Source organism: Pongo pygmaeus, chromosome 20, assembly GCF_028885625.2.
Source record: "Pongo pygmaeus isolate AG05252 chromosome 20, NHGRI_mPonPyg2-v2.0_pri, whole genome shotgun sequence".
Lineage (NCBI taxonomy): Eukaryota > Metazoa > Chordata > Mammalia > Primates > Hominidae > Pongo > Pongo pygmaeus.
The window spans coordinates 4,073,370-4,100,453 of record NC_072393.2 but is presented as its reverse complement, the minus strand read 5'-3'; the positions used below and the strand labels follow the sequence as shown (position 1 = coordinate 4,100,453).

Here is a 27,084-nt window from a genome sequence, read left to right as displayed (position 1 = left end):
GGTGCGTGGGGCAGGGTTGGCTGCTGTCCCCTCCCCACGCCCCCTGACAGGGGCTCTGGGCTCTCACCACCTGCCCCTGGGCACTTGCCTGGCGCCTGCCTCTGGCTGCCGGCTTCGGGATGGGGCAGGGGCCGCAGGGCGGGCAGGAGCCAAGGTCAGTGGGGCTGAACCGCAGCTGCAGGGGGAGGTGGTCCTGGGCGAGGGGTCCTCAGACGGTGTCCCCCAAGCCTGCGGCCCCCAGCTTCTGTCCCCAGGCCCATCACCCCAGTTGTCCAACAAAAGCCCACCACCAGCATCATCCCCTGAGCAGCCCCCTGGCATCTGTTTCCAAAACGTTGTTCCCTGGGCTGAGCACGGAGGCTCACGCCTGTAATCCCAGCATTTGGGGAGGCCAAGGTAGGAGGATCGCTTGAGTCCAGGAGTTTGAGACCAACCTGGGCAACATAGTAGGACCCCGTCTCTACAAAAAATAAAAACAATCAGCAGGGCATGGTGGCTCATGCCTGTAGCTGCTTGGGAGGCTGAGGTGGGAGGATCATTTGAGCCCAGCAATTTTGAGACCAGCCTGGGCAACACAGCAAGACCCACTCTGTACAACAAAAAAAGTTGTCCCCCAATTCATCCCTTAGTGAAAGCCACCCCTGCAACATCGCCGCCAGAAAACGGATCCATGAGTCTTTTCCAAACTACCCTCCAAAATCCCATCTGAACCCCTAAAAGTCCCCTTTAAATGTCTCTCAGGACCATCCTCTGCCCTGTTTATCCACAACTGCCCTGAAATGCCACCACTGTCCCCTAAACATCCCAAGGCTTCTCCCCTCAACACTGTAGCCTGAAATGCATTACAAAATGTCTCCCCCAAATTCCTGAAGTGTTCTGTAAAACCATCCTTCCCAATGATACCGTCATGTCCCAAAAATATCCTCCAAAAACATCCCTCAAATGTTCTCCCAAACTGTTCTCCAAATCATTACCTCTTCGCAAAATCGGCTCTCCCAAAATAGCTTCCAAGTTGTCCCCTCAATGACCCCATCTGTCTCCAAAATGTTTTCCCAAAACTGCACCCCCCAATGCCCTCTAAATGTTCCTAAATGTCCCCATTTGTTTCAAAGTGTCTTCCAAAACGTGTCCACATGTCTCCCCAAATGTCTCTTCCATTCCCCCAAAAGCTGCCCCAACCTCTGTTCCCCCTGCCCCACGCCGCCCATCTTTCCCGGGTCTGGAATGCGGGGGGGGTCCAGGTCAGCCGGGGACGGGGAAGGGAGGGGAGAGGAGGTACCCGCGCCCCGCCCGCTCCTGCGCCCCCTCCCCGGGCCCTACCACGAAGGAGGCGGCTGCGCACAGACACAGCTGCTTCATGGCGTCCGGGACGCGGGGCGCGGGGGGCGCACGGGTTTCCAAGAAGAGGCGGCAGCCGGAGGGGCTGGAGGGACCGCGGGGAGCGGCCGGAGGGCGGGGCTGGGCGCTGCCGGAGCTCCCCGCCCCGCCCGCCCGGTCCCGCCCTCCCTGGTGCCGCCCCCTCCCCCTTGCCCTCCTCGCCAGCCCCCTCCCCCACGGGATGGACTGGGAAGACCCAGGTAGGGGGCTGGGGGCTGAGGGAGGGGGCGCCGCCCCGGCCCCTCCTGACCTTGTCGCCTAGAGGATGAGGAGGACGCGGCGCCGGGGGCCCGGCTCCCTCACCAGCGCAGGCCGCCAGCTGCATCTCCAGGGGACCCGCGGGCGTCCATCTCCGCCTCCTCCGAGTCGGCCAAGGGCGCGCAGGTGCCTCCGGGCCCGCGACGTCCGCAGCCTCTCACCGCCACGCGGCCGGCAGGGCTCTCGCCACTCACACTTTCATTCATTCACTCATTCATTCGTTCGCCCATTCTTTCATTCATTCACCGGCCCGCCCATTCATTCGTTCACTCACCCATTCGTTCATTCACTTATTCATTAGTTCATTCACTTATTCATTAGTTCATTCACTCGTTCATTCACCCACTCGTTCATTCGTTCACCCACTCGTTCATTCGTTCACCCACTCGTTCATTCCTTCACCCACTTGTTCATTCCTTCACTCATTTATTTGCTCACCCTTTCATGCATTAATTCACTCACCCATTCATTCATTCACTTATTCATTCGTTCATTCACTCGTTCATTCCTCCACCCATTTGTTTATTTGCTCACTCTTTCATTCATTCACTCATTCATTCATTCACCCACTCGTTCATTCATTCACGGGCTCACCCATTCGTTCATTCACTTATTCATTCGTTCATTCACTCGTTCATTCGTTCACCCATTTGTTTATTTGCTCACCTTTTCATTCATTCATTGGCCTCACCCATTTGTTCATTCGTTCATTCTTATATGACTCATTCATTTATTCATTCTCACACCATTCCTTCCTGCATTCACTCATTCCTGCATTCATTCACTCACTCATTTGTTCATCCATTTGTTGGCTCATCCATTCATTAGTTCACTCACCCATTCATTTGTTCACCACCCATTCATTCATTTGTTCATTCCCGCACCATTCATTCATTCATTCCCACACTCATTTGCTTATTCATTGGCACGCCCATTCGTTCATTCATTCACTCATTGGCTCACCCATTCATTCATTCAGTCATTCGTTCATTCATTCATTCATTCGCCAATGGGGAGCTGCAATCCTACACACCTGAATTTGAATCCAGCACCCCGCCCCTGCCCCAGCCTTTCCTACCTATATGACTGGGCCAACAGACTTACCTATTTTGGACTTCACCTTCCTCCTCTGTAAAATGGGTTTCATAATAAATAGTTCCTACTACAGAGGGTTACCGGGAGGATTCCAAGGTACTACCTGCGCAGCACTCAGTCGACCAGTGCCTAGCATACAGTAAGCGCACAATAAAACTGTGACTCGTTCCTCACAGAAAGAGCTAGCTGGTCCCGGCGCAGCTCTGACATTCTCTAGCCATTTCCGGTCAATTTCTGCCACTCCTGGGACCCGCGGCTCCTCCGGTAGAGGAGGGGCCTTGGGTTCCTTTCTGTCACTGCAGCGTCCCCACTGCCTGGCCCATGGCAGGTGCTCCACAAACATGCATCAGATGAACACTTGGGGGAGATGCTTCTTCACGCAGTAAGCATTTATTGAGCGCCTACTGGATGCCATGCAGCATTCGCAGGCCTGGAGACTCTGGGAGCACAGGTAGTTGGCATTTTAGGAGCCCTGGAGGCCAGGCGCGGTGGCTCACGACTGTAATCCCAACATTTTGGGAGGCCGAGGCGGGCAGATCACCTGAGGTCAGGAGTTCGAGAACAGCTTGGCCAACATAGTGAAACTTCGTCTCTACTAAAAATGCAAAAATTAGCCAGGTGTGGTAGCGGGTGCCTGTAATCTCAGCTACTCAGGAAGTGAGGCAGGAGAATCGCTTGAACCCGGGAGGCACAGGTTGCAGTATGCTGAGATCGCATCACTGCACTCCAGCCTGGGTGACAGAGCGAGACTCCATTGCAAAACAAACAAACAACAACAAAAACAAACAAACTAAAACAAAAACAACAACAACAAAAAAAACAAAAACGAGGTCTTCCAGAGCAACGACCCAGCAGACAGGCGACAGGGACTTGAATTCAGTTTGGTTATATCATCCTTGCTGTTTGACCTCGAGCTAATCGCTTTCCCTCTCTGAAATTCTCCCTCTCAATTTCTCAACTGTTAAATGAGACAGATAATAGGACAGGCACCAAGGAAGCACTGTGGGCATTTGAGGCTGGATCTTTCTCTAGAGTGGGGCCGTCCTGGGCACTGCAGGGTGCTGAGCAGCATCCCTGGCCTCCACCCACTCCACGCCCGGAGCGCCTCCAAGTTGTGACAACCACAGATATCCCAACATTGGCAAGTGTCCCTCCATTGACACATTGACCACTGGCTTAGGGCTAGGTGAGCATTGAGCATTTACATGTCGGTGTGGTCCGTGATTATTCTTAGACTTTTTTTTTTTTTTTTTTTTTTTTTGAGATGGAGTCTTGCTCTGTCACCCAGGCTGGAGTGCAGTGGTGCGATCTCGGCTCACTGCAAGCTCTGCCTCCCGGGTTCAAGCAATTCTTCTTCAAGCAATTCTCCTGCCTCAGCCTCCCGAGTAGCTGGGATTACAGGCACGCGACACCACGCCTAGCGAATTTTTGTATTTTAGTAGAGACGGGATTTTGTCATGTTGGCCAGGCTGGTCTTGAACTCTGACCTCGTGATCCACCTGCCTTGGCCTCTCAAAGTGTTGGGATTACAGGCGTGAGCCACTGCGCCCGGCCCTCTTAGACACCTTTGGACAAGAGGAGGGAGGAGTGGGAACCAAGGCAGGAAAATGGAAAGTGACAGACATTTGGGAAGGAGGGTGTCCTTGGAACTCTTCTCTCCTTTCACCCTTGGGGGTGGGGAGGTCCTCTAAGCTTCTCCAGAGAAGAGACCGAAATGGATCTCCCAGCTCAGGGCTTCGGTTTCCAACTGTCTCCTACACTTGTCCTCCCGGATGCCATACAAGATCAGAGCAAATGGCCAGGCACGGTGGCTCACGCCTGTCATCCCAGCACTTTGGGAGGCTGAGGCAGGCAGATCACCTGAGACGGGGAGTTCGAGACCAGCCTGACCAACATGGCAAAACCCCGTCTCTACTAAAAATACAAAAAATTAGCTGGGCATGGTGCTGGGCGCCTGTAGTCCCAGCTAGTCGGGAGACTGAGGCAGGAGAATGGCGTGCACCCAGGAGGCGGAGCTTGCAGTGAGCCGAAGTCGTGCCATTGCACTCCAACCTGGGTGACAGAGTGAGACTCTCTCTCTTAAAAAAAAAAAAAAAAAAAAAAAAAGTCTGGGCGCGGTGGCTCACGCCGAGATCGCACCACTGCACTCCAGCCTGGGAGACAGAGTGAGACTCCATCTGAAAAAAATCAATCAATCAATCAATCAATCAATCAGATCAAATGCCCCTCGAAGCCCACTGAGGTGCACCATGGATACCATCAGCCCTCCAGGCTTCATCCAAGCCCTGGCATCACCCTGACACCTCTCTCTTGCCCCATACCCGGTCCACCAGCCAAGCCCACTGGCTGCATGCTGTGTCCTGTTCTGCCCCTTCTCACCCCTTCCACAGCCACCACCATAGTCTAGCCCCATCACTGCAGGTTCTGCCTCTGGGGCGCATCCTTCCTGGTCTCCAGCCTCTGACCTTGTCGCCTTGTCCCTTCTCCCCCAGCAGCCAGAGGCAGCTTCCAAAACCCTGCATCAGATCTCTTCTCTCCTGCACAAAAGCCTCCAGAGACCTCACTCAGCTTAAAATGCAAACTGCTCACAGCAGCCCAGATCCTGCCCACTGCTTGTTTCCGTAGAGAATGGTATCTACACGTGTGAGTCGTTGGGGGGGGAGGGAAAAGCAAAATAAGAATCATCCTTCCTGACACGTGAAAAATGATATGAAATTCACATTTCTGGCTGGGCGCGGTGGTTCACGCCTACAATCCCAGCACTTTGGGAGGCCAAGTTGGGCTGATCGCCTGAAGTCAGGAGTTCAAGACCAGCCTGGCCAACATGGTGAAACCCCGTCTCTACTAACAATACAAAAATTAGCCGGGCGTGGTGGTGCACGCCTGTAATCCCAGCTACTCGGGAGGCTGAGGCAGGAGAATCGCTTGAACATGGGAGGCTGAGGTTGCAGTAACCTGAGAGCACTCCAGCCTGGGTGACAGAGCCAGACTCCATCTCGAAACAAAACAAAACAATTCACATTTCAGTGTCCATAAATAAAGTTTTATTGGGGCCAAGCCCTGCCCATTCATTTACAGATGGGTGGATGCCACATGGAGGGTATGAAAAATAAAGTGTAGATAGTCAAAGGCTATTCTCAGGCTGCAATGGCAGAGCGGAGGCTGGTCTGCACCACGAACCAAAAATATTTACCCTCTGGCCTTTTAAGAAAACATTTGCCAACCCTTCTCTGAGCAGCCCCTCTCTGCCAGTCCCTGATCCCTGACCTCATGGAGTTTTACCTTCTTTTCTTTTCCTTTTCCCTTTTCTTTTCTCTTCTCTTCTCTTTTCTTTCTCTCTCTCTCCCCCTCCCTCCCTCTCTCTCTCTCTTTAGATGGAGTCTCACTCTGTCGCCCAGGCTGGAATACAGTGGCATGATCTCTGCTTACTGCAAACTCCACCTCCCGGCTTCAAGTGATTCTCATGCCTCAGTCTCCCGAGTATCTGGGATTACAGGCGCCCGCCACCATGCCTGGCTAATTTTTGTATTTTTAGTAGAGACGGGGTTTCACCATGTTGGCCAGGCTGGTCTTGAACTCCTGACCTCAGGTGATCCACTCGCCTCAGCCTCCCAAAGTGCTGGGATTACAGGCGTGAGCCACCGCATCTGCCATCATCTCCATTTACATTTCCCTTGGTGCAATCCATGCTGCCATAGCCGCCTCCTTCTTGTCCTTCAAACAGCTGGGTCCCACCTCTGAGCCTTGGCCTCTGCAGCTCCTTCTGCCTGGAGCACCTGCCCCACCGCGCACATGGCTGCTTTCTTTACTGCTGTCCACTGTTGGAGATGCCTCTTCCAAGAGCCCTTCTCTGACAGCCCTTTCTTAAGCTATATTTTTCCTCCATTGCTTTTTTTCTTTTCTTTTTTTTTTTTTTTTGATGGAGTCTCGCTCTTAACGCCCAGGCTGGAGTGCAGTGGAGGATCTCGGCTCACTGCAACCCCTGCCTCCCGAATTCAAGCGATTCTCCTGCCTCAGACTCCCAAGTAGCTGGGATTACAGGTGCCCGCCACCACGCCTGGCTAATTTTTGTATTTTTTAGTAGATACGGGGTTTTGCTATGTTGGCCAGGCTGGTCTCGAATTCCTGACTTCAAGTGATCCACCCACCTCGGCCTCCCAAAGTGCTGGGATTACAGGCGTGAGTCACCACACCGGGCCTCTTATCACCACCTAAGATACTACATACCTTTTAAAAAATATTCTGTTTACTCTCATTTTTTATTTCTATTTATTTATTTATTTTGGGACAGGGTCTTGCTCTGTCACCCAGGCTGGAGTGCAGTGGTGCAATCACCGTTCACTGTAGCCTCGACCTCCTGGGCTCAAGTGGTCCTCCCACCTCAGCCTCCTGAGTAACTGGAGACCACAGGCACACACCACCATACCCAACTAATTTCTGAATTTTTTTGAAGAGATGGGGTCTTGCTATGTTGCCCAGGCTGGTATCGAACTCCTGGGCTCAAGTGATCCTCCCATCTTGATCTCCTAAAGTGCTGGGATTACAGGCGTGAGCCACCGCGCCCAGCTTGTTTCCTCTTGATCTCCCCTTAGAATGTCACCTCCTTAGGGGCAGTGATGTTTGTCTATCTTAGTCACTGTTGTATTCCATGCAGGACCACCTATAGGTTTTGCAGGGCTTGGTGAAAAATGAAAATACAAGGCCTGGCCAGGCGTGGTGGCTAATATCTGTAATCCCAGCACTTTGGGAGGCTAAGGCAGGAGGATCGCTTGAGGCCAGGAGTTCAAGACCAGCCTGGGCAACATGGTAAGACCTCATCTTTGAAAAAAAAAAAAAAATGCATACTTAAGTAAAAAATAAAAATATAAAAAGAAAAAAAGACAGAAAGAGAAAGAGGACTTTCCAGGAAGCATTGATGTATGCAGTCTATGAATCTCTAGAAACCCCAATCTTCCCACTTGGGAGATTTTCCTGAAACCTAAAATAAAGGCAGGAGGTCAGTGAGGCCCCAGGTGAACAGCTCCAGGTAACTCCCATTTTATGGATGGAAACACTGAGGCCCACGGACAGCCCGAGGGGGATCAGAGTAAGCAATGCCAACTGTTGGGACCCTGAAGAAAGAAACAGTGTTGGCCGGGCACAGTGGCTCTCGCCTGTAATCCCAGCACTTTGGGAGGCTGAGGCGGATGGATCACTGGAGGTCAGTAGTTTGAGACCAGCCTGGCCAACATGGAGAAACCCCAACTCTATTAAAAATACAAAAAAAAAAAAAAATTAGCCAGACGTGGTGGCAGGCACCTGTAATCTCAGCTACTCGGGAGGCTGAGGCAGGAGAATCCCTTGAACCCGGGAGGCAGAGGTTGCAGTAAGCCAAGATCACACCACTGCACTCCAGCCTGGGCAACAGAGCAAGACTCTGTCTCAAAATAAATAAATAAATAGGCTGGGGACAGTGGTTCACGTCTGTAATCCCAGCACTTTGGGAGGCCGAGGCAGGCGGATCATCTGAGGTCAGGAGTTCGAGACCAACCTGGCCAACATGATGAAACCCCGTCTCTACTAAAAATACAAAAATTAGCCAGGTGTGGTGGTGGGTGCCTGTAGTCCCAGCTACTTGGGAGGCTGAGAGAGGATAATCTCTTGAACCCGGGAGGCAGAGCTTGCAGTGAGCCGAGATCATGCCATTGCACTCCAGCCTGGCAACACAACGAGACTCCGTCCGCCAAAAAATAAGTAAATAAATAAAAATAAAAGAAATAAAATAAAAGTAAATACATAAATAAGAAAAAGCCGGTGTTAGAGACCAGGAAAGGCACGGAGAGTGCCCTAAGGAGAGGAGGAGAGGGGTAGCAGTGGCTAGAAGACACGAAACACAAGGTCCCAGGGACAGGAGGAGGCCGGGCCCCTGCAGTCATGGGTGTTTGCTTTCTTCCCTCGGGGCTGCTGAACAAAAGCTGAACTTGACTCCGGCCACCTGCTGCGAAACTGGAGAAGGGCAGGTGGAGGGATGGATGGCGAGGTGCTCTGGGAGGGGAGGATGGAGGTCCTGCAGCTTCCCACCAACAGCCAGGCCTCCCATCTGCTGCAACAGCTCCAGCCCAGGCTGTGGGCCAACCTCAGGCCTCTCCAGCTCCAGACACCCTCAGAGGCCCTCACACCCGTCTGAGGTTTTAACACCTATCCTGTCCCCATCCAATTTTGACTTTGTCCCGACCCCTCCCATTGCAAACATATCAAAACACACCCACATCCCGAATGAAGCATCTCTTTTTAGCCACCCACACTTCTTGAAAGATTGATTTAAATATTAAATATAACTATGCTTTGGAAATTAAGCAATCATATGGCTTGGTTTACCAGTGGCTACTACTTCTGAGGAATGCTTGGGGAAAAAAAGCATTTAGGAGTTGACCCCTGAAAAATATGGGTTTGAATGCCCAGGTCCACTTACACATGGATTTTTTGTTTGTTTTTTGAGACGGAGTCTCGCTCTGTCGCCCAGGCTGGGCAATCGTGCAATGGCATGACCTCGGCTCACTGCAACTTCTGCCTCCTGGGTTCAAGAGATTCTCCTTCCTCAGCCTCCTGAGTAGCTGGGATTACAGGTGCCCACCACCATGCCTGGCTGCCTGGCTAATTTTTGCATTTTTAGTAGAGAGGGGGTTTCACCATGTTGGCCAGGCTGGTCTCGAACTCCTGACCTCAGGTGATCTGCCCGCCTCTGCCTCTCAAAGTGCCGGGATTACAGACGTGAGCCACCATGCCGAGCCAGATTTTTTTTTTTTTTTTTTTTAGACGGAGTCTCGCTCTGTTGCCCAGGCTGGAGTGCAGTGGTGTCATCTCAGCTCACTGCAAGCTCCACCTCCCAGGTTCATGCCTCAGCCTCCCGAGTAGCTGGGATTACAGGCGTCTGCCACCACGCCCGGCTGATTTTTTGTATTTTTAGTAGAGATGGGGTTTCACCGTGTTAACCAGGATGGCCTGGATCTCCTGACCTTGTGATCCACCCACCTCGGCCTCCCAAAGTGCTGGGATTACAGGCATGAGCCACCGCACCCGGCCTATACATGGATTTTTGACTGTGCAGGGGGGTGGGCTGTAATTGTTCAAGGGTCAACTATAATCGAGGAATTGATTCCACATGGGAAGAAAAATTTTAGGATCACTCCACAGTGAATGAAGCTCACCCGTTGCCACATTTTGTAGGCAGTCAATGGGCCGTTTTTCACCTCTTTCTCTCCCACTGTCTGTCTCCACCCGTTCTCTTTTCAATCAATGCACTCCCCTCCCACCTCCAGGCCAATCATGTCGATAGTAGCGCAGCCCTGGAGGAAGACTTGTGTCTCACTTCCTAGCTGTGTGACCTTGAGCAGGTGTCTTAACCTCTCTGGGCTTCCCTCCCTTATCTATAAAATGAAGATAATAAAAGCTCCTGCCTCATAACATGGTGGTGAGGATTAAATGAGCTGACACCTGCAAAGCACATCTTATGTTCTTTATAGTGCTCAAAAATCAACAAAAATGAAAATAAATAAGCCGGCCACAGTATTGCACATCTGTAGTCCCAGCTACGGGGAGGCTGAGGCGGGAGGATCTCTTGAGCCCAGGAGTTTGAGAACAGCCGGGACAACATAGTGAGACCCCATTTCTTAAAAAAAAAAACTTAGGGCCAGGCATGGTGGCTCACGCCTGTAATGGCAACCCTTTGGGAGGCCGAGGTGGGCAGATCACTTGAGGTCAGGAGTTTGAGACCAGCCTGGCCAACACGGTGAAACCGCGTCTCTACTAAAAATACAAAAAATTTGCTGGGCGTGGTAGTGCACACCTGTAGTCCCAGCTACTCGGGAGGCTACGGCATAAGAAAAGAATCGCTTGAACCCAGGAGGCGGAGGTTGCAGTGAGCCAAGATCACAACACTGCATTCCAGCCTGAGCAACAGAGTGAGACTCCTTCAAGAAAAAAGGAAGAAAGAAAAACTTAAAAAAAAAAAAAAAAGTGAATTCAATGTTATTAAATTAAAATGTTTTAAATAAAATTAAAATGAATAATGAAATGAATGGGAACATGATAATTAATAATTAGTTTTAAAATAAAATAAAATGGGCTGGGTGCAGTGGCTCACACCTGTAATTCCAGCACTTTGGGAGGCCGAGACGGGTGAATCACCTGAGGTCAGGAGCTTGAGACCAGCCTGAACAACATAGTGAAACCCCGTCTCTACTAAAACTACAAAAAATTTAGCCAGCCATAGTGGCAGGCGCCTGTAGTCCCAGCTATTTGGGAGGCTGAGGCAGGAGAATTGTTTGAACCCAGGAGGCAGAGGTTGCAGTGAGCAGAGATCGTGCCACTGCACTCCAGCCTCAGCAACAGAGTGAGACTCTGTCTCAAAAATAAATGAAATCACATCAAATCAAATGAGCCGAAACAACTGAAGGAAGCCACAGAGGGGGAATGACATCCCCAGAGTCACCCAGGACACCAGGGACAGAGAAAGGATTTGAACTCAGAGCCACCTGATTCTATCCCAGGCTTGGCTGGGCGCAGTGGCTCACGCCTGTAATCCCATCACTTTGGGTGGGAGGTAGGAGGATCGCTTGAGGCCAGGAGTTTAAGACCAGCCTGGGCAACACAGCTAGACCCCATCTCTACAAAAAATAAAAATTAGCCCAGCTTGGTGGTACATGCCTGTAGTCTCTGCACTTTGGGAGGCTGAGGCAGGAGGATCGTTTGAGCCCAGGAGTTGGAGGCTGCAGTCGGTTGAGATAGCACCATTGCACTCCAGCCTGGGTGACAGAAAAAGACTCTGTCTCAAAAAAAACAAAAACAACAACAACAAAAAAAACTGGACCAAGTGCGGTGGCTCATGCCTGTAATCCCAGCACTTTGGGAGGCCAAGGCGGGTGGATGACCTGATGTCAGGAGTTCAAGACCAGCCTGGCCAACATGGTGAACTCCTGCCTCTACTAAAAATACAAAATTAGCTGGGCATGGTGGTGCATGCCTGTAATCGCAGCTACTCGGGAGGCTGGAGCAAGAGAATTACTTGAACCCGGGAGGTAGAGGTTGCAGTGAGCCGAGATAGAGCCACTGCACTCCAGCCTGGGCGACAAGAGGGAAACTCCGTCTCAAAAATAAAATAAAATAAAAAATGAAATCCAGGCTTGTTCCACAGGCCTCTCTTTTTGGCTTTTCAAAAATGGCTTTCAAAGATCCTGAGCTCCCACTCACTCGCACTCTCTGCTCCTGCCAAGAGAATCTTCCTGTTATGCCTGTGAATCAAGCAGACCTGGTCTAGCCTCCAAATCTTTACCCACACAGGTCCGTGCCCCGCTCCTCACGTGCCTGCCTTCACTTCTCTAAATCCTCCCTATTCTTCCAGGCTCTGCTCTGGCGCCACCTCCTCCAGGCAGACTCCCTGATTTCTCCAGGACACACTGAATGGGGAGGTTGTATCCCATGGTAGGAAAACTAAAGGCTCCAAGTCAAGCTTGCCCACCCAGGCCAGGCACAAAGAGGTGCTCAGGAAGGCTGATTGCCTGTCCCTGAAGTGAAAGCCCTCACTTTCATCCTCCCCATCTGTGCCCTGAATTGGCCGCCACAGGGACTTGAGGGGGCTGAGAGGAAGTGGGGATGATGGAGGAAGAAGCATGTCTTTCTAGGAGTTCATAGCCGAAGACACGGATGCAAGAGAAGACAGGTGGATCTACCTCAGGGCCTTTGCACTGGCTGTTCCAGCCATTTGGAATGCAATTCCTGCAAACTCTCTCCCCCACTCCCCTTCCCTTTCTTTTTCTTTTTTTTTCTTTTTTGAGATGGAGTCTCACTCTGTTGCCCAGGCTTCAGTGCAATGGCACAATCTCAGCTCACTGCAGCCTCCACCTCCCAGGTTCAAGCAATTCTCCTGCCTCAGCCTCCCAAGTAGCTGGGATTACAGGTGCCCGCCACAGTGCCCAGCTAATTTTTGTATTTTTAGTAGAGACAACGTTTCACCATGTTGGCCAGGCTCGTCTTGAACTCCTGACCTCAAGTGATCTGCCTGCCTCGGCCTCCTAAAGTGCTGGGATTACAGGCGTGAGTCACCATGCCCAGCCCTCCCCTTCCCTTTCTAATCTTTTCTCTAATATCACCTTCTCTGGGAAGGCTTCCCTGGCCACCCTCTTTAAAACTGCAGCCACCTCCCCTGCCCTGGATGCTTCAGTTCCCTTTTCCTGCTTTGTCTGTCTTCGCGACACAAAATACACATTGTCACTTATTTATCTTGTTTCGTGTTCATCTCCCGTACTCAGCGGTCGGCTCCACGAGGGCAAGGATTTTTGCCTGCCCTATTCCCTGGCTGATTCCCCTGTGCCTGGAACAGCGCCTGCTATATAAATACGTGCTGAGTACATACACACCAAAGCAAAAGATCAGGGTCCTCGGGAAAGTGGGTCCTTGGAAAAGCAAGGGGTCACTGTGGCCGGGGAGAGCGGAGTTTGGATGGGGAGGTGGTACTGGGGCCAAATTGTGAGGAATGAGGAGGGTCTGATAGGTGGCAACGCGGCGAGAAGGTATTCCATGGGGAGCGGACTAGGGCCTGGGCAAAGGCCTAGGCTGGAAAGCTTGTACGGAGAGCAGTGGAGAGGTCAGGACGCTAGGGGGCAGCAGAGAGGAAAGGAGAAGAGGTGGGTACTGGAATGAAAGGGTGGATCTTCAGCCAGGCCCCAGGAGACAGAAGGCTGAAGTTGCAGGGGTGTATCGGGCATCTAGGGCCTCACACTCACCTCTGTCTTCTTAAATCGCGCCCTGAGAGTCTTCATGGTTGGTGCCCTGCGTTTCTCCTCTCCCCAGGCCACCTGAGGAAGGGCAAGGGTGGGGGTAAGGTGAGGGACACCAGTCCTTGGTGGGCGGCAGGGTCCGTTGCCTCTCCCTCCACAAAAGGACCACTTCCTCCTTCCTGACCAATCCTGGCTCCTAGAGCAAGACACAGACCTGCTCTATCTCCTACCTGCTGTGTGTCTTTTGGCAGGTTACTTGCCCTCTCTGTTTTACTTCCCTCATCTATACAATGACAGAAATGATCCTTTCTTGACCAACTCATGGTCAGTTTTCAGTACGGTCCCTACATAGAGCCTGGCCAAACATGAGGGGCTCAATAAATGCATCTCACTGGTATTTCCTGTTGTCCAAACAGATCAAGCCTTTTCTGGTCTTCTAACTTTTATCTGTGCAGTTATTTCTGCCTAGAATGGTTTCTTTTTTCTTCCTGAACTCCTACTCATCCTTCAAAGCCCAGTTCCAAAATCCCTTGCTCTGATCAGCTTTGCCTCTCGTTCCCAAGCAGAGATCTAACTCCCCAAATTGGGTTCCCGCCTACCCTGGCTGGGTCTCTTCCTCTGCCTCAGCCCTGGCTCCATGGGCTTGGAAGGGTCTGGGCTGACTCTGTCCTTTTCAACAGTCAGGGGCTCCCTGGGGACTGAAGCCAGGGCTGAGGGCTCTCAGCACAGAGGCATGTTTGCTACATAGTCAGAGGGAACCTCCATGGGACAGCAATTCACCCATAGTGGGTGGAGGTCTGGGGCGATGGCTGCATGCACGTGTGTGACGTGAGTGTGGGGTGTGTGCACGCATGCATTTCTGTCCACCTGGGCCTATTCTACGTTCCGCATGTGCAGGCACGGAGGTCAGGCAGGCCTATCTCGAGGGGGTGTGTTTTTTGAGGGGTGTGACTGTGAGGCCCTATGTGTGAAAGGGATTTCTGTGATGGAGAATCTGTATCTGCTTCTTACCAGGGAGTAGGGGTTGGGATGGCCTCTACCTGTCCACCTACCTACTCGTGAATTCTCCAAGCCACCCCTCCACGCATTTACCACCTATGCACTCACCCGGCCATCCATCCTCCCACCTAAGCACTGTATACCCACCCACTGGCCACCACCCACAGCTCACCCACCCAATTCATGTTCTCATGCTTCTTCATCACCCTTTAATCAGGCTTCACCCACACATCCATCCACCCACACATCCATCTACCCACTCAAACACCTACCAACTCCCACCATTCATCCATCCACTCATCCACCCATCCATCCACTTATCCATCCCTTCATCCATCTACCCAAGCATCCATCCATCCATCCATCCATCCATCCATCCATCCATCCATCCATCCATGCATCCGCCCACCCAATCACCCACCCATCCACCCACCCACCCATCCACTCATCCACTCATCCATCCACTTATCCATCCCTCCATCCATCCACCCAACCACAAATCCATCCATCCATCCATCCATCCATCCATCCATCCATTTATCCATCCCTCCATCCGTTCGCCCAATCACCCACCCATTCATCCATCCACCCAATCATCAATCCACCCATCCATCCATACATCTACCCAACCGCCCATCCATCTATTCGCCCCCCATCCATCCACCCACCCATCCATTCATTTACCCCTCCACCAGTACCCATTCACTCACTACCTACCCTTTTTTCTTCTACCTCTGACTGGAGGATTCAATCACACCCAAAGCAGGGGGTAATAAGACACCCAACAGAGGAGTTCACAGGCTGCTTAGGAGAAGACAATCCGTGGGTTCGGGGGAGGGAGAAATGCCTGCTAAATTTAGGGAGCTGCTTGCTGGAAGAGGTGATGGTAAATAAGAAGAGCCTGATGGCCGGGTGGGATGTTGAGCACCCGCCTTGGAGGAAGCTAGGCAGGGCACAGGCCGGCAAGTGGGAAGTGCGTGGGTGAACGAGTGCATGTGTGTGTCAGGGTACCTAGGTAGCTCCGCAGCCTGGCTGGGACCCAGCACGGCTTCTTTCTCCCACATACAAGCGCTCAGGGGCCTGGGGCCATAAGGGGATCCTCCATCCTGGGCCTCTCCCACCTCCTTCCTCCCCTACCTCCTGCAGCTCCAGTGCCCCGAGCTCCCGGCCACAGTGCCCACTGCCGGCTCCGGTTACCCACTCCCAGCTGGGCCACGAGCAGCTCCAGCCGTTCCACTCTGACACCTGATCGGCTCTGAGCAGGCGGCCGCCCCAGGGGGCCGGGGATGAGCCGAGGGAGGAGACAGGCTGGCAGCGGACTGCCTGCTGGCCAACTGGCTCTGGCGGGAAGACACCCACGATCTTCCCTATCATCACTGGACTGATTTTAGTTTCTGGAAGGAGCCATGCTCTTCCTCTCTTCTCAGCCTTTGCACTTGCTGTTCCCCCCACCAGGAACATTCTTTCTGTACTTCGTGTCACCCCTAACCGGCTCTACCTGACTCATGCACTCTTTATTTATTTATTTTATTTTATTTTTTTGAGACGGAGTTTCGTGCTTGTTGCCCAGGCTGGAGTGCAATGGCGCAATCTCCGGCTCACTGCAATCTCCGCCTCCTGGGTTCAAGCAATTCTCCTGCCTCAGCTTCCCGAGCAGCTGGGATTACAGGCCACCACACCCAGCTAATTTTGTATTTTTAGTAGAGACAGGGTTTCTCCATGTTGGTCAGGGTGGTCTCGAACTCCCAATCTCAGGTGATCCGCCTGCCTCAGCCTCCCAAAGTGCTGGGATTACAGGCGTGAGCCACTGCGTCCAGCTCATGCACTCTTTAGATCTTTGCTGCAACATCCCCTCCTCCAGGAAGCCCTCCCAGATGCCCCCAGCCTGGGTCAGGTGCCTCCTGTGAGCCCCCTCACTGCCCTGTGCCCTCTGCATCACCCATTGCATCCCAACCACACCACGTCACCATTACCTGGTCACATGTTTGTGTCCACACCCAGCCACTAGGGCATAGATGGTACTACCTTTGCTCTCCAGTGTGCCCAGTACAAAGTAGGTACTCAACACATGATTCTTAAATGAGTCCTCCAGGCCACCAGCCCCACTGACCTTGAGCAGGACCTGTCCTACAGAATGCAGAACCTCCAGTTGGATGATACTCAGATAACTTGGCCAGACAGAGTGGCTCACGCCTGTAAACCCAGCACTTTGGGAGGCTGAGGCGGGCGGAAGTCAGGAGTTCGGGACCAGCCTGATCAACATGGAGAAACCCCGTCTCTACTAAAAAATACAAAAATTTGCTGGGTGTGGTGGCGGGCGCCTGTAATCCCAGCTACTAGGGAGGCTGAGGCAGGAGAATCGCTTGAACCCAAGAGGCGGAGGTTGCAGTGAACCTAGATTGCGCCACTGCACTCCAGCCTGGGCAACAGAGCGAGGCTCCGTCTCACACACACACACACACACACACACACACACACAGAGACACACACACAAATGAGATATTCAGATAACTCTGAGTGGCATTCAAAACCCTTAGACTGGGGACCCTGCTTTCCGGCTCTGTCCTTATGGAATTTACTAGTCCGTAAAAGAAGTTGTGGGGGCATGGATAGCCTGTGTCCCTCATTTTAGAGGTGACTGGAGAACTCTCACGTGGGCGGCCGCCCCAATTTCCCGCCCGGGTCAACGTGCAGCCCCTTCCCAAGCCCCACAAACACCGGCACGCAATGAGGCAGGCTTCCTTCTGACAGCAGTTACCATGTCGCCTGCGGCGTCAGCACGAGGCGCATGCGCCTTGCCGTAGGAGGCCGGGTGCGCAGGACGCGAACGCGGTTCCTCCTTCTTCCCCGCCCCGCCCCGCTTCCGGCGGAAGCGGCCTCAACAAGGGAAACTTTATTGTTCCCGTGGGGCAGTCGAGGATGTCGGTGAATTACGCGGCGGGGCTGTCGCCGTACGCGGACAAGGGCAAGTGCGGCCTTCCCGAGGTGAGCGCGTCCTAGGGTCCCGAGCATCGCACCCCAGGGCCGCGGGCTGGGAGCGGCCGGACGGCAGGGGGACATTGTGGGAATATCAGGAGGCACTGAGGCTAGACAATGGGAGGGACTTCCCAGTGAGGAAGGGGCGGGAAGTGACGCCCCTGCGCGCCGGGGGACGCGAACACGCCCAACTCTGTGGCCACCCTGTCGGGGCTGATCGGGGAGAGAGGGGATGTAGTTCCAGGAGGAGGGGACGACAGGCGCAAAGGCAGGGAGGTGGGAATAAACACACCTGGAGAACGATTAGGCCTGGGAGGTTTCCAGAGCCGGGCCAGGACGGGGCTCAAATGCCAGGCTAGGGAGTTAGCACTTTATCCTGAGGGTGATGGGGAAGGGTTTTGCCCTGGCGAGGGGCCTGGACAGAATGTGCCAGAAAGATCCCTCCAGCCACTCAGAGGGGAAGTGGAGGGATCGGCTGCCCCCTCCGCGCACTGTGGGAATTTGGGGAAGTCACTTCCCTTCTGGGTCTCCATCTCCAAACTTTCTGCAAACGAGGTGAAGATGGCCCCATTCCATAAGGCTGGCCCATGCATTCTGACTCATGCATTTAATAAGGGCCGATGGTGTGCGCCCATCCAGAAGCCCCACTCTTCACTGTTGCTGTTAGTCACTTTCTTTTATTATTATTATTATTATTATTTTTGAAACGGAGTTTGTCGCCCAGGCTGGAGTGCAGTGGAGCATTCTGGGTTCACTGCAACCTCCGCCTCCTAGGTTCAAGCGATTCTCCTGCCTCAGCCTCCTGAGTAGAGTAGATGAGATTACAGGCGCCTGCCACCACGCCCGGCTAATTTTTGTATTTTTAGTAGAGGTGGGGTTTCACCATGTTGGCCAGTCTGGGCCCGAACTCTTGACCTCAAGTGATCCACCCACCTTGGCTTCCCAAAGTGCTAGGATTATAGGCATGAGCCACCACACCCGGCCTGTTAGTCACTTTATTCCACCAACATTTATGGAGCACTTACTGTGGGTCAGGCACTTTCTAGGTACTAAGGCCACAGCCAGGAGCAACACAGATTAAAAACCCCTCTTTCTAGTAAGGGAGACTGACTAGGGGTTGCATGGAAACCAGGTGGCCAAGGGAGGCGTCACTGTCACTGAAGTGACATCTGAGCCACAAGTTACAGGAGGTGAGGGAGGGAGCCAGTGGGTATCTGGGGGAAGAGCATTAAAGGGTGTGGCCCTGAGGCGGGACTGTGCCTGGTGTGATGGAGGAACAGGGAGGAGACCTGTGTGGCTGGAGCAGAGTGAGGCGGGGAGAGGGAGGAGAAGAGGGCAGAGGAGGTAGTGCAGGGCCTGGTGGGCCGTGGGGAGGGCTAGGGCTTTGACAAGGCAGATGGGAGGCATGGAAGGTCGTAGGCAGAGGAGGGGTATGAGGACAAGCTGCCTTTTCCAGTCCATTTTCCTCCCTCAGGCAAGACAGGGACAGCTCAGTCTGTGGCTCGTGCGTGACCTTGCCACTTGGGGGAACTGTTTTGACCCTTCCATCTGCTCTCTCCCCCCATAGATCTTCGACCCCCCAGAGGAGCTGGAGCGGAAGGTGTGGGAACTGGCGAGGCTGGTCTGGCAGTCCTCCAATGTGGTGTTCCACACGGGTGCCGGCATCAGCACTGCCTCTGGCATCCCCGACTTCAGGTCTGTGAGTGTGCAGGGGAAGTCGAGGCAAGGCCCACCAGGCTGCCAGGGGATTCCCTGCAAGCCACACACATCTGGGAATTAGAACCCATTCATCTGCTTTCCTCCTGGATGTGTCCTGGGTACTCCCTTTAAGATGTGTCCCTTGGCTGGGCGTGGTGGATCACAAGGTCAGGAATTCCAGACCAGCCTGGCCAGTATGGTGAATCCCCATCTCTACTAAAAATACAAAAATTAGACAGTTGTGGTGGCACACATCTGTAGTCCCGGCTACTCGGGAGGCTGAGGCAGGAGAATCGCTTGAACCTGGGAGGTGGAGGCAGTGAGCCGAGATCGTACCACTGCACTCCAGCCTGGGCGACAGAGTGAGGCTCCGTCTAAAAACAAAACAAAAAGATGTGTCCCTTGTCACAACCAGCATTCCACTCACCCCATTGGCCAGAACACTGTCACCTGATCACACCTGGCTGCAAGGGATGCTGGGAAATATAGTCTTTCATATTTGCAAGCGTAGCCAGGTGTGGTGGCAGGCACCTGTAATCCCAGCTACTTGGAAGGCCGAAGTGGGAGAATCGCTTGAACCCGGGAGGCAGAGGTTGCAGTCAGCCAAGATCGTGCCATTGTACTCCAGCCTGGGCAACAGAGCCAGACTCCATCTCAAAAAAAAAAAAAAAAAAAAAAAAGCCAAGGCGTGAATTTCTCCTCCTTCTCCTCTTCCGTAACCTGCTGTGGCTCCCCATTGCCAGGCAGTGTAGAGTTCTGAATACCTTGTGCTGGAAGCTGAAGCCCTTCCTGCCCCAGCCCTGAATCACCTCTCCAACTTCAGCCCCTCCTGCTCCTGCTGCAGCCCCCAAAACACTTGCATTTTCTCCTAAACTCATGGGCTCTTCCCAGCACCCAGGCCTTTGTTTACCCCTTCTGTCTGATCTTCCCTCTCACCCTTCAAGAAACTGCTTGGCCTTCTCCAGGAAGCCCTTCCACGTGCCCCAGGGCCCCCACCTCCACTGGGCTTCCCCAGACCCAGGTACCTCCTCTGGTCCAGGCTTGACTCTTGGGGCCAGAGGATCTGTGTCCACTTGTCTCCCCTAAGATCAAGGACTTCTGGAGGGCAGGGCTTGGGTCCACATGAGCATCGTCAGGGCTCATTGCAGCAGCAGTGTTGGTTGAATAGAATAAGTCATTTTTGCCTTCTTGTGAATTCATCTCTCTCTCTCTGCCTCTCCCTCTCTCTGTCTCTCTCCAATTCTGTCTCTGACTTGCTTTCTTTGTCTTTAACTCTTTATTTCTCTGTCTGTGTCTTGTTCTGTCCCCCTCTCCCTGTTCTTCCAACTCACCCTCTATTTCTGTTTCTGATTCCCTCTCTGTCTCCCTGTCTCTCTCTGTCTCCTGATTTTCTCTCTCTCCAACTTTCTCTCTATACCTCTCTGATTCTCCCTCTGTCTCTTTTTCTGTTCCCCTCTCCCCGTCCATCTCTCCCGGCCTGCCACCTTCAGGGGTCCCCACGGAGTCTGGACCATGGAGGAGCGAGGTCTGGCCCCCAAGTTCGACACCACCTTTGAGAGCGCGCGGCCCACGCAGACCCACATGGCGCTGGTGCAGCTGGAGCGCGTGGGCCTCCTCCACTTCCTGGTCAGCCAGAACGTGGACGGGCTCCATGTGCGCTCAGGCTTCCCCAGGTAACACCCTGGCCCTGCCCCCAGGAAAGCGCTTGGGGCCCCACAAACCGTGTTTGCGTTTTTAGGGGGGAGAGTCCCCTTTCCTGGTTCTATAAGATTCTAGCCCTGAGTTCTCTGGATCTTTCTTGGCCCAGTGTATGGAGATTTCTGAGTCCCGTGGCTCAGACCTGTCCCCGACGGGGCCAGTGGCAGAATTTCCCTCGGGATGGGGCTAAGGGGAGGAGAGCTGTCAGGGTCTAGAAGTTGCAGTTTGTTTTTGTTGTTGTTGTTGTTGTCGTTGTTATTGTTGTTGTTTTTGAGACTGAGTTTCGCTCTTGTTGCCCAGGCTGGAGTGCAATGGTGTGATCTTGGCTCAGCCTCCCGGGTTCAAGCGATTCTCCTGCCTCAGCCTCCCTAGCAGCTGGGATTACAGGCACGCGCCATCACGCCCAGTTAATTTTGTATTTTTAGTAGAGATGGGGTTTCTCCATGTTGGCCAGGCTGGTCTTGAACTCCTGACCTCAGGTGATCTGCTCGCCTCAGCCTCCCAAAGTGCTGGGGTTACAGGTGTGAGCCACCATGCCTGGCCTGTTGTGTTTTTAATATCCATCTTTGTTAATCTGACACTAAACGTGTCTGACACTGGAGTGAACCTGTGCTCTGGGGCAGGCTGATTTCCTAATAGAAGTGTGGCCCTCTTTGCCGGGTCTCACCCCTGGGGCAACCAGTGACAGCCAGGTCAGTTGTTGAGACGAGGAGCTCGGCAGCCAGGGGTGAGGGGTGAGGAAGAGATTTTTCTCTGCTTATAAAAGCAAAGGAGGGGCCGGGCATGGTGGCTCACATCTGTAATCCCAGCACTTTGGGAGGCCGAGGCGGGTGGATCACGATGTCAAGAGTTCGAGACCAGCCTGGCCAACATGGTGAAACCCCATCTCTACTAAGAATACAAAAATTAGCTGGGCGTGGTGGTGCGTGCCTGTAATCCCAGCTACTCAGGAGGCTGAGTCAGGAGAATCGCTTGAACCCAGGAGGCCGAGGTTGCAGTGAGCCGAGATGGCACCACTGCACTCCAGCTTGGGTGACAGAGCAAGACTCTGTCTCGAGAAAAAAAAAGCAAAGGAGGGCCAGGTGTGGTGACTTATGCCTGGAATCTCACCACTTTGGGAGGCCAAGGCGGGCGGATCACGAGTTCAGGAGATTGAGACCATCCTGACCACATGGTGAAACCCCGTGTCTACTAAAAATGGAAAAATTAGGCTGGGTACGGTGGCTCACGCCTGTAATCCCAGCACTTTGGGAGGCCGAGGCAGGTGGATCACAAGGTCAGGAGATCGAGACCATCCTGGCTAATACGGTGAAACCCTGTCTCTACTAAAAATACAAAAAATTAGCCGGGCGTGGTGAAAATTAGCCGGGCGTGGTGGCATGCATCTGTAGTCCCAGCTACTCAGGAGGCTGAGGCAGGAGAATCACTTGAACCCCAGAGGCGGAGGTTGCGGTGAGCCGAGATTGTGCCATTGCACTCCAACCTGGGCAACAAGAGCAAAACTCTGTCTCAAAATAAATAAATAGATGAAACAAAGCTGGCATTGGATCTCATGCTTCGGGGCCACTCATTTTCTCGGTTTCTTCCATGATAAACTGGGAATTCGAATTCCTGTGCTTCTGACCTGGTGACATCAAGAGGTTCCCATATGCTCTCGGAGGGGGACGGGCATTTTGTGAGTGGAAAGGGCTTCCCATTATCTAAGGTGGGTTCAGCCTCAGGGGTTAATGATTCCTTGGGCTCAGAGAGGTTGGGCCACTTGCCCAGAGATGCACAGCAGATGAATGGTGGAGCCAGGAGCTAGAAGAGCCAGAAAGAAGGAGTTGATCAATGTTGTGGGAGAGGAGTCTGGGAAGCCTTCCTGGAGGAGAGGGGCTTAGCACCAGCCCCAAAGCCTGGACATCCAGGGAGCCCTTCCCAGCATCGAGCCTCTTCCTTCTCTTCCCACAGGGACAAACTGGCAGAGCTTCACGGGAACATGTTTGTGGAAGAATGTGCCAAGTGTAAGACGTGAGTGCCACCTGGGTGCAGGGGCGGGGGCTCTGCCAGGCTGCCCCCAGGCAGGTGCACGTTGTGAGCCATGCAGCCGCCATCCCTCCCTCAGGGCGGGCTCTGCCAGAGGGGGTGGGGTCGAAGCTGATGTCCCAGAGACCCAGAGGGTGTGGGGGGACTGGGGTGTGGCCCTCCTGGGGGGATCTGAGGGGCATGTCTCCCTCTTGGGGGGATATGAGGAGTATGTCTCCCTCCTGGAGGGATTTGGGGGGCATGCCTTCCTCCTGGAGGGATTTGGGGGGGCCATGCCTCCCTCCTGGGGGGGGTACATCCGTGTCCTGGCACTGCTGTAGCAACCTGCCACAGATGAGCAGCTTAGAACAATAGAAATTTTTGATCTCGCAGTTAGTTCTGAGGACCAGAAGTCCAAAATCCAGGTGTCTGCAGGGCCATGCGCCTCTGCAACCTGTAGAGGAGGATTTGTCCTGCGTTTTCCTGGCTGCTGGTGGTAGCCAGCTACCCTTGGTGGTCCGGGGCCTACAGCCACAGGGGCCTTCTTATCTCTGTGTTTCTCCTTTTTTTTGAGACAGAGTCTCGCTCTGTCACCCAGGCTGGAGTGCAGTGGGGCAATCTTGGCTCACTGCAACCTCCACCTCCTGGGTTCAGGCAATTCTTCTGCCTCAGCCTCCCGAGTAGCTGCGACTACAGGCGCCCGCCACCACGCCCGGCTAATTTTTATATTTTTAGTAGAGACAGGGTTTCACCATATTGGCCAGGCTGGTGTTGAACTCCTGACCTCGTGATCCGCCCACCTCAGCCTCCCAAAGTGCTGGGGTGACACGCGTGAGCCACCGCGCCCGGCCCTGTATAACTATTAAAGTCAGGAAAAGTAAAGTGGACGTCGCCTTCTCTAATCCCGAATCCAGACTCGGCCTGTCGCCCCCATGCTCCAATTGTTCCTGTTTCTCCTGGTCCGGGATCCATGCAGGGTCTTGTCTCTCGAGCCCCTTTGTCTGGGACAGTTTCCCACTTTGTTTTCTGTGCTCCGGGCACCAAGCAGCATCCCAGCCCGTTATTCGTGGAAGGCTTCTCGTTCCGTGTCGATGGGTGCTAGTTCTGGTCACCTGTCCACCCCCCACCTCCCTGGGAGAACGTCGCCCTAGAAACAGTTCGAGAGTCACCCACGGGGGCTGACCTGGCCCCATCCTCCCGCTTCCTCCCTTACACAGGCAGTATGTCCGGGACACAGTCGTGGGCACGATGGGCCTGAAGGCCACGGGCCGGCTCTGCACCGTAGCTAAGGCAAGGGGGCTGCGGGCCTGCAGGTGAGCCACCCCCACCCTTGCCCTGGGCTCCAGGGGAGGCTGCGAAGCCCCTGCGGACTCTCCTCAGCTTCCTCATTGCAGGGGAGAGCTGAGGGACACCATCCTAGACTGGGAGGACTCCCTGCCCGACCGGGACCTGGCACTCGCCGATGAGGCCAGCAGGTGTGACCCCCCCACCCCCAGGGAGCCCATGGTGGGGCAGGGTGGGACGATGGCAGAAGCACGGGACAGTGGCTGAGGCTCAGGCTCAGAGGCAGTCAGGGGAGGCTTCCTGGGGCAGGTGGGCCAGGCCAGGGGCTACACACACACACACACACACACACACACACACACACACACACACACACACACACACACACACACACACACACACACACACACACACACACACACACACACACACACACACACACACACACACACACACACACACACACACACACACACACACACACACACACACACACACACACACCCCCACCTCATGGCTCTGGGTGGGTGCTGTCCAAGGAAACCAAGGCTTCCGCCAGGTGTCTCCTCTATCCAGTGCTGCCCAGCCAGGAGGTAACTGAGCCAGGGTCCCACCCTAGGCGTCCAAGCTCTTACCACACTGTGATACTCCCCAGAAGTGTCTAAGGGCCCGCCCAGATCAATGACCCTGCCAACAGACAGCAGAGGAGGGCGGAGTGGGATCCCAAAGGCTGACACGGGAGTGGGGCTGGCCTTGAGCACCCCAGTGAGCACAGATGGCCTAGGTGTGAACCGGCCCCCAGGGCTGGCTCGGGATGTTGGCAGGAGCAGGGCATCAGGCTCAGCCCATGCTCCCCGGCCCCAGGAACGCCGACCTGTCCATCACGCTGGGCACATCGCTGCAGATCCGACCCAGCGGGAACCTGCCGCTGGCTACCAAGCGCCGGGGAGGCCGCCTGGTCATCGTCAACCTGCAGCCCACCAAGCACGTAGGTGTCTGAGCCCACCCCTGCCCGGGGCCACCATGCACCCTCTGCCCCCCACGCCTGACCCATCCCGCCTCCCGGCAGGACCGCCATGCTGACCTCCGCATCCATGGCTACGTTGACGAGGTCATGACCCGGCTCATGAAGCACCTGGGGCTGGAGATCCCCGCCTGGGACGGCCCCCGTGTGCTGGAGAAGGCGCTGCCACCCCTGCCCCGTCCGCCCACCCCCAAGCTGGAGCCCAAGGAGGAATCACCCACCTGGATCAACGGCTCTATCCCCGCCGGCCCCAAGCAGGAGCCCTGCGCCCAGCACAACGGCTCAGAGCCCGCCAGCCCCAAACGGGAGCGGCCCACCAGCCCTGCCCCCCACAGACCCCCCAAAAGGGTGAAGGCCGAGGTGGTCCCGAGCTGACCAGGGTGCTTGGGGAGGGCGGGGCTTTTTGTAGAAACTGTGGATTCTTTTTCTCTCGTGGTCTCACTTTGTTACTTGTTTCTGTCCCCGGGAGCCTCAGGGCTCTGAGAGCTGTGCTCCAGGCCAGGGGTTGCACCTGCCCTCCTTGGTCCCTCCCTGGGCTCCAGGGGCCTCTGGTGCAGTTCCGGGAAGAAGCCACACCCTGGAGCTGAGAGCTGATCCCCTGCCACACCCCAGCCTCTGACTTGCTGTGTTGTCCAGAGGTGAGGCTGGGCCCTCCCTGGTCTCCAGCTTAAACAGGAGTGAACTCCCTCTGTCCGTAGGGCCTCCCTTCCGGGCCCCCCACACCCCACCCTACCCCTCCTCCATGGGCCCTGCAGGAGAGGAGACCCACCTTGAAGTGGGGGATCAGTAGAGACTTGCACTGCCTTTGGGGCTGGAGGGAGACGTGGGTCCACCAGGCTTCTGGAAAAGTCCTCAATGCAATAAAAACAATTTCCTTCTTGCATCTCAGTGTGTTTATTTTATTTTACTGAGCCAGAGTCTCACTCTGTCACCAAGGCTGGAATGCAGTGGCGTGATAGCTCACTGCAGCCTCTGCCTCCTAGATTCAAGCGATTCTCCTGCCTCAGCCTCCCAAGTAGCTGGGATTATAAGTGTGTGCCACCACATCCAGCTAATTGTTTGCATTTTTTGTAGAGACGGGGGTCTCACTAGGTGACCCAGGCCGGTCTCAAACTGCTGGGCTCAAGCAGTCAGGCCACCTCGACCTCCCAAAGTGCTGGATTTAACGGGCATGAGCCACTGTGCCCAGTGAGTGTTTAAATTCCCAATTTGTGGCAGGTCCTCTTCCCCCTGGGTCAGGAGTTCGTGGTCCCCTCCTCCCTGGACCACCTGCCTGGGCTCCGTTGCAATCCCTGCCCCTCAAGCCTGGGGGCCGAGGAACAAGGGCTCACCTCTCCCCCCACACCACGGATCAGGCCAGTTTTCTGATGATGAAGCCAATAAGGCAGCTGACATTTTCTGAGCACTCAGTTTGTAGTTATACACTTATGCACATGCTTTTTGTTGTTTAACATTTGCCCCCAGGCTGTGAGCCCCCACCTGTGCTTTGGGCACGATTTTGCGATGGCTCCCGGGCAGGCGCGCACAGCCCGCAGTGGTGGCGACCCCACAGAAGAGCGCAGGAGCAGCCGGGTTCCACCCTCCCCAGCTGTGACCTTGGGCAGTCCCTCCACTTCCGACGCCTCGGTGTCCTCACCCGCAAAACGAGCAGGATGGGCCGCCCAGATCCCCGGGAAGGCAGCTGCCTTCCCCGCAACCCCGGAGGGGACACCTTGGAAGCGCCACGCCTGCCTCCCCGCACTCCGCCCGCCGCCGCTCTCCAAGGTGCTGAAGTCGTGCCCGGCGCCTCTCCTTCCGCTGCTCCAGCGCGGACATCTGGCGGGGGTGTGGAGCCCACACCTCACTCCCCCATCCCAGGCTGGCCCAGCCCCTCCTGGGGAGTGGAGGAGCCCCAGACTCCACCTCCACACCAAAGCA

The 27,084-nt window shown here is 54.4% G+C and overlaps 2 protein-coding genes across 15 annotated transcripts in view; one reads left to right on the top strand and one right to left on the bottom strand.

Annotated features, from left to right (window-relative positions):
- The window catches only part of ANKRD24 (ankyrin repeat domain 24), a 40,433-nt gene extending 24,462 nt beyond the window's left edge, over window positions 1-15,971 (bottom strand). Inside the window, exons 1-3 of one of the 8 annotated variants that reach the window (XM_054464472.2) lie at window positions 15,621-15,971; window positions 13,491-13,562; window positions 89-175 (exon numbers count right to left, since the gene is read on the bottom strand). In XM_054464472.2, coding sequence (XP_054320447.2) covers window positions 89-175; window positions 13,491-13,562; window positions 15,621-15,944 — 483 coding nt within the window. In that variant the 5' untranslated portion in view covers window positions 15,945-15,971. Of the gene's footprint in view, window positions 1-88; window positions 176-1,320; window positions 1,462-1,627; window positions 4,601-13,490; window positions 13,563-15,200; window positions 15,296-15,620 lie in introns of those variants that run through there. The other 7 variants (XM_054464477.2, XM_054464474.2, XM_054464473.2 and 4 more) reach the window with 7 other exon arrangements.
- A 1,371-nt stretch (window positions 15,972-17,342) lies between these two features.
- SIRT6 (sirtuin 6) lies at window positions 17,343-26,050 on the top strand. Of its 7 annotated transcripts, none has more exons than XM_054464466.2 (8): window positions 17,343-17,468; window positions 19,027-19,154; window positions 20,648-20,830; window positions 22,806-22,865; window positions 24,077-24,172; window positions 24,254-24,334; window positions 25,008-25,131; window positions 25,213-26,050. In XM_054464466.2, the coding sequence occupies exons 1-8, from the start codon at window positions 17,403-17,405 to the stop codon at window positions 25,540-25,542; spliced, it is 1,068 nt and encodes a 355-aa protein (XP_054320441.2). In that variant the 5' UTR covers window positions 17,343-17,402; the 3' UTR covers window positions 25,543-26,050. The 7 variants fall into 7 exon arrangements, with proteins under 7 accessions (XP_054320441.2, XP_063514735.1, XP_054320442.2 ...); XM_063658665.1 differs by having other exon boundaries at window positions 25,048-25,131; window positions 25,213-25,261; XM_054464467.2 differs by lacking the exon at window positions 20,648-20,830.
- The last annotated feature ends 1,034 nt before the right edge of the window (window positions 26,051-27,084 follow it).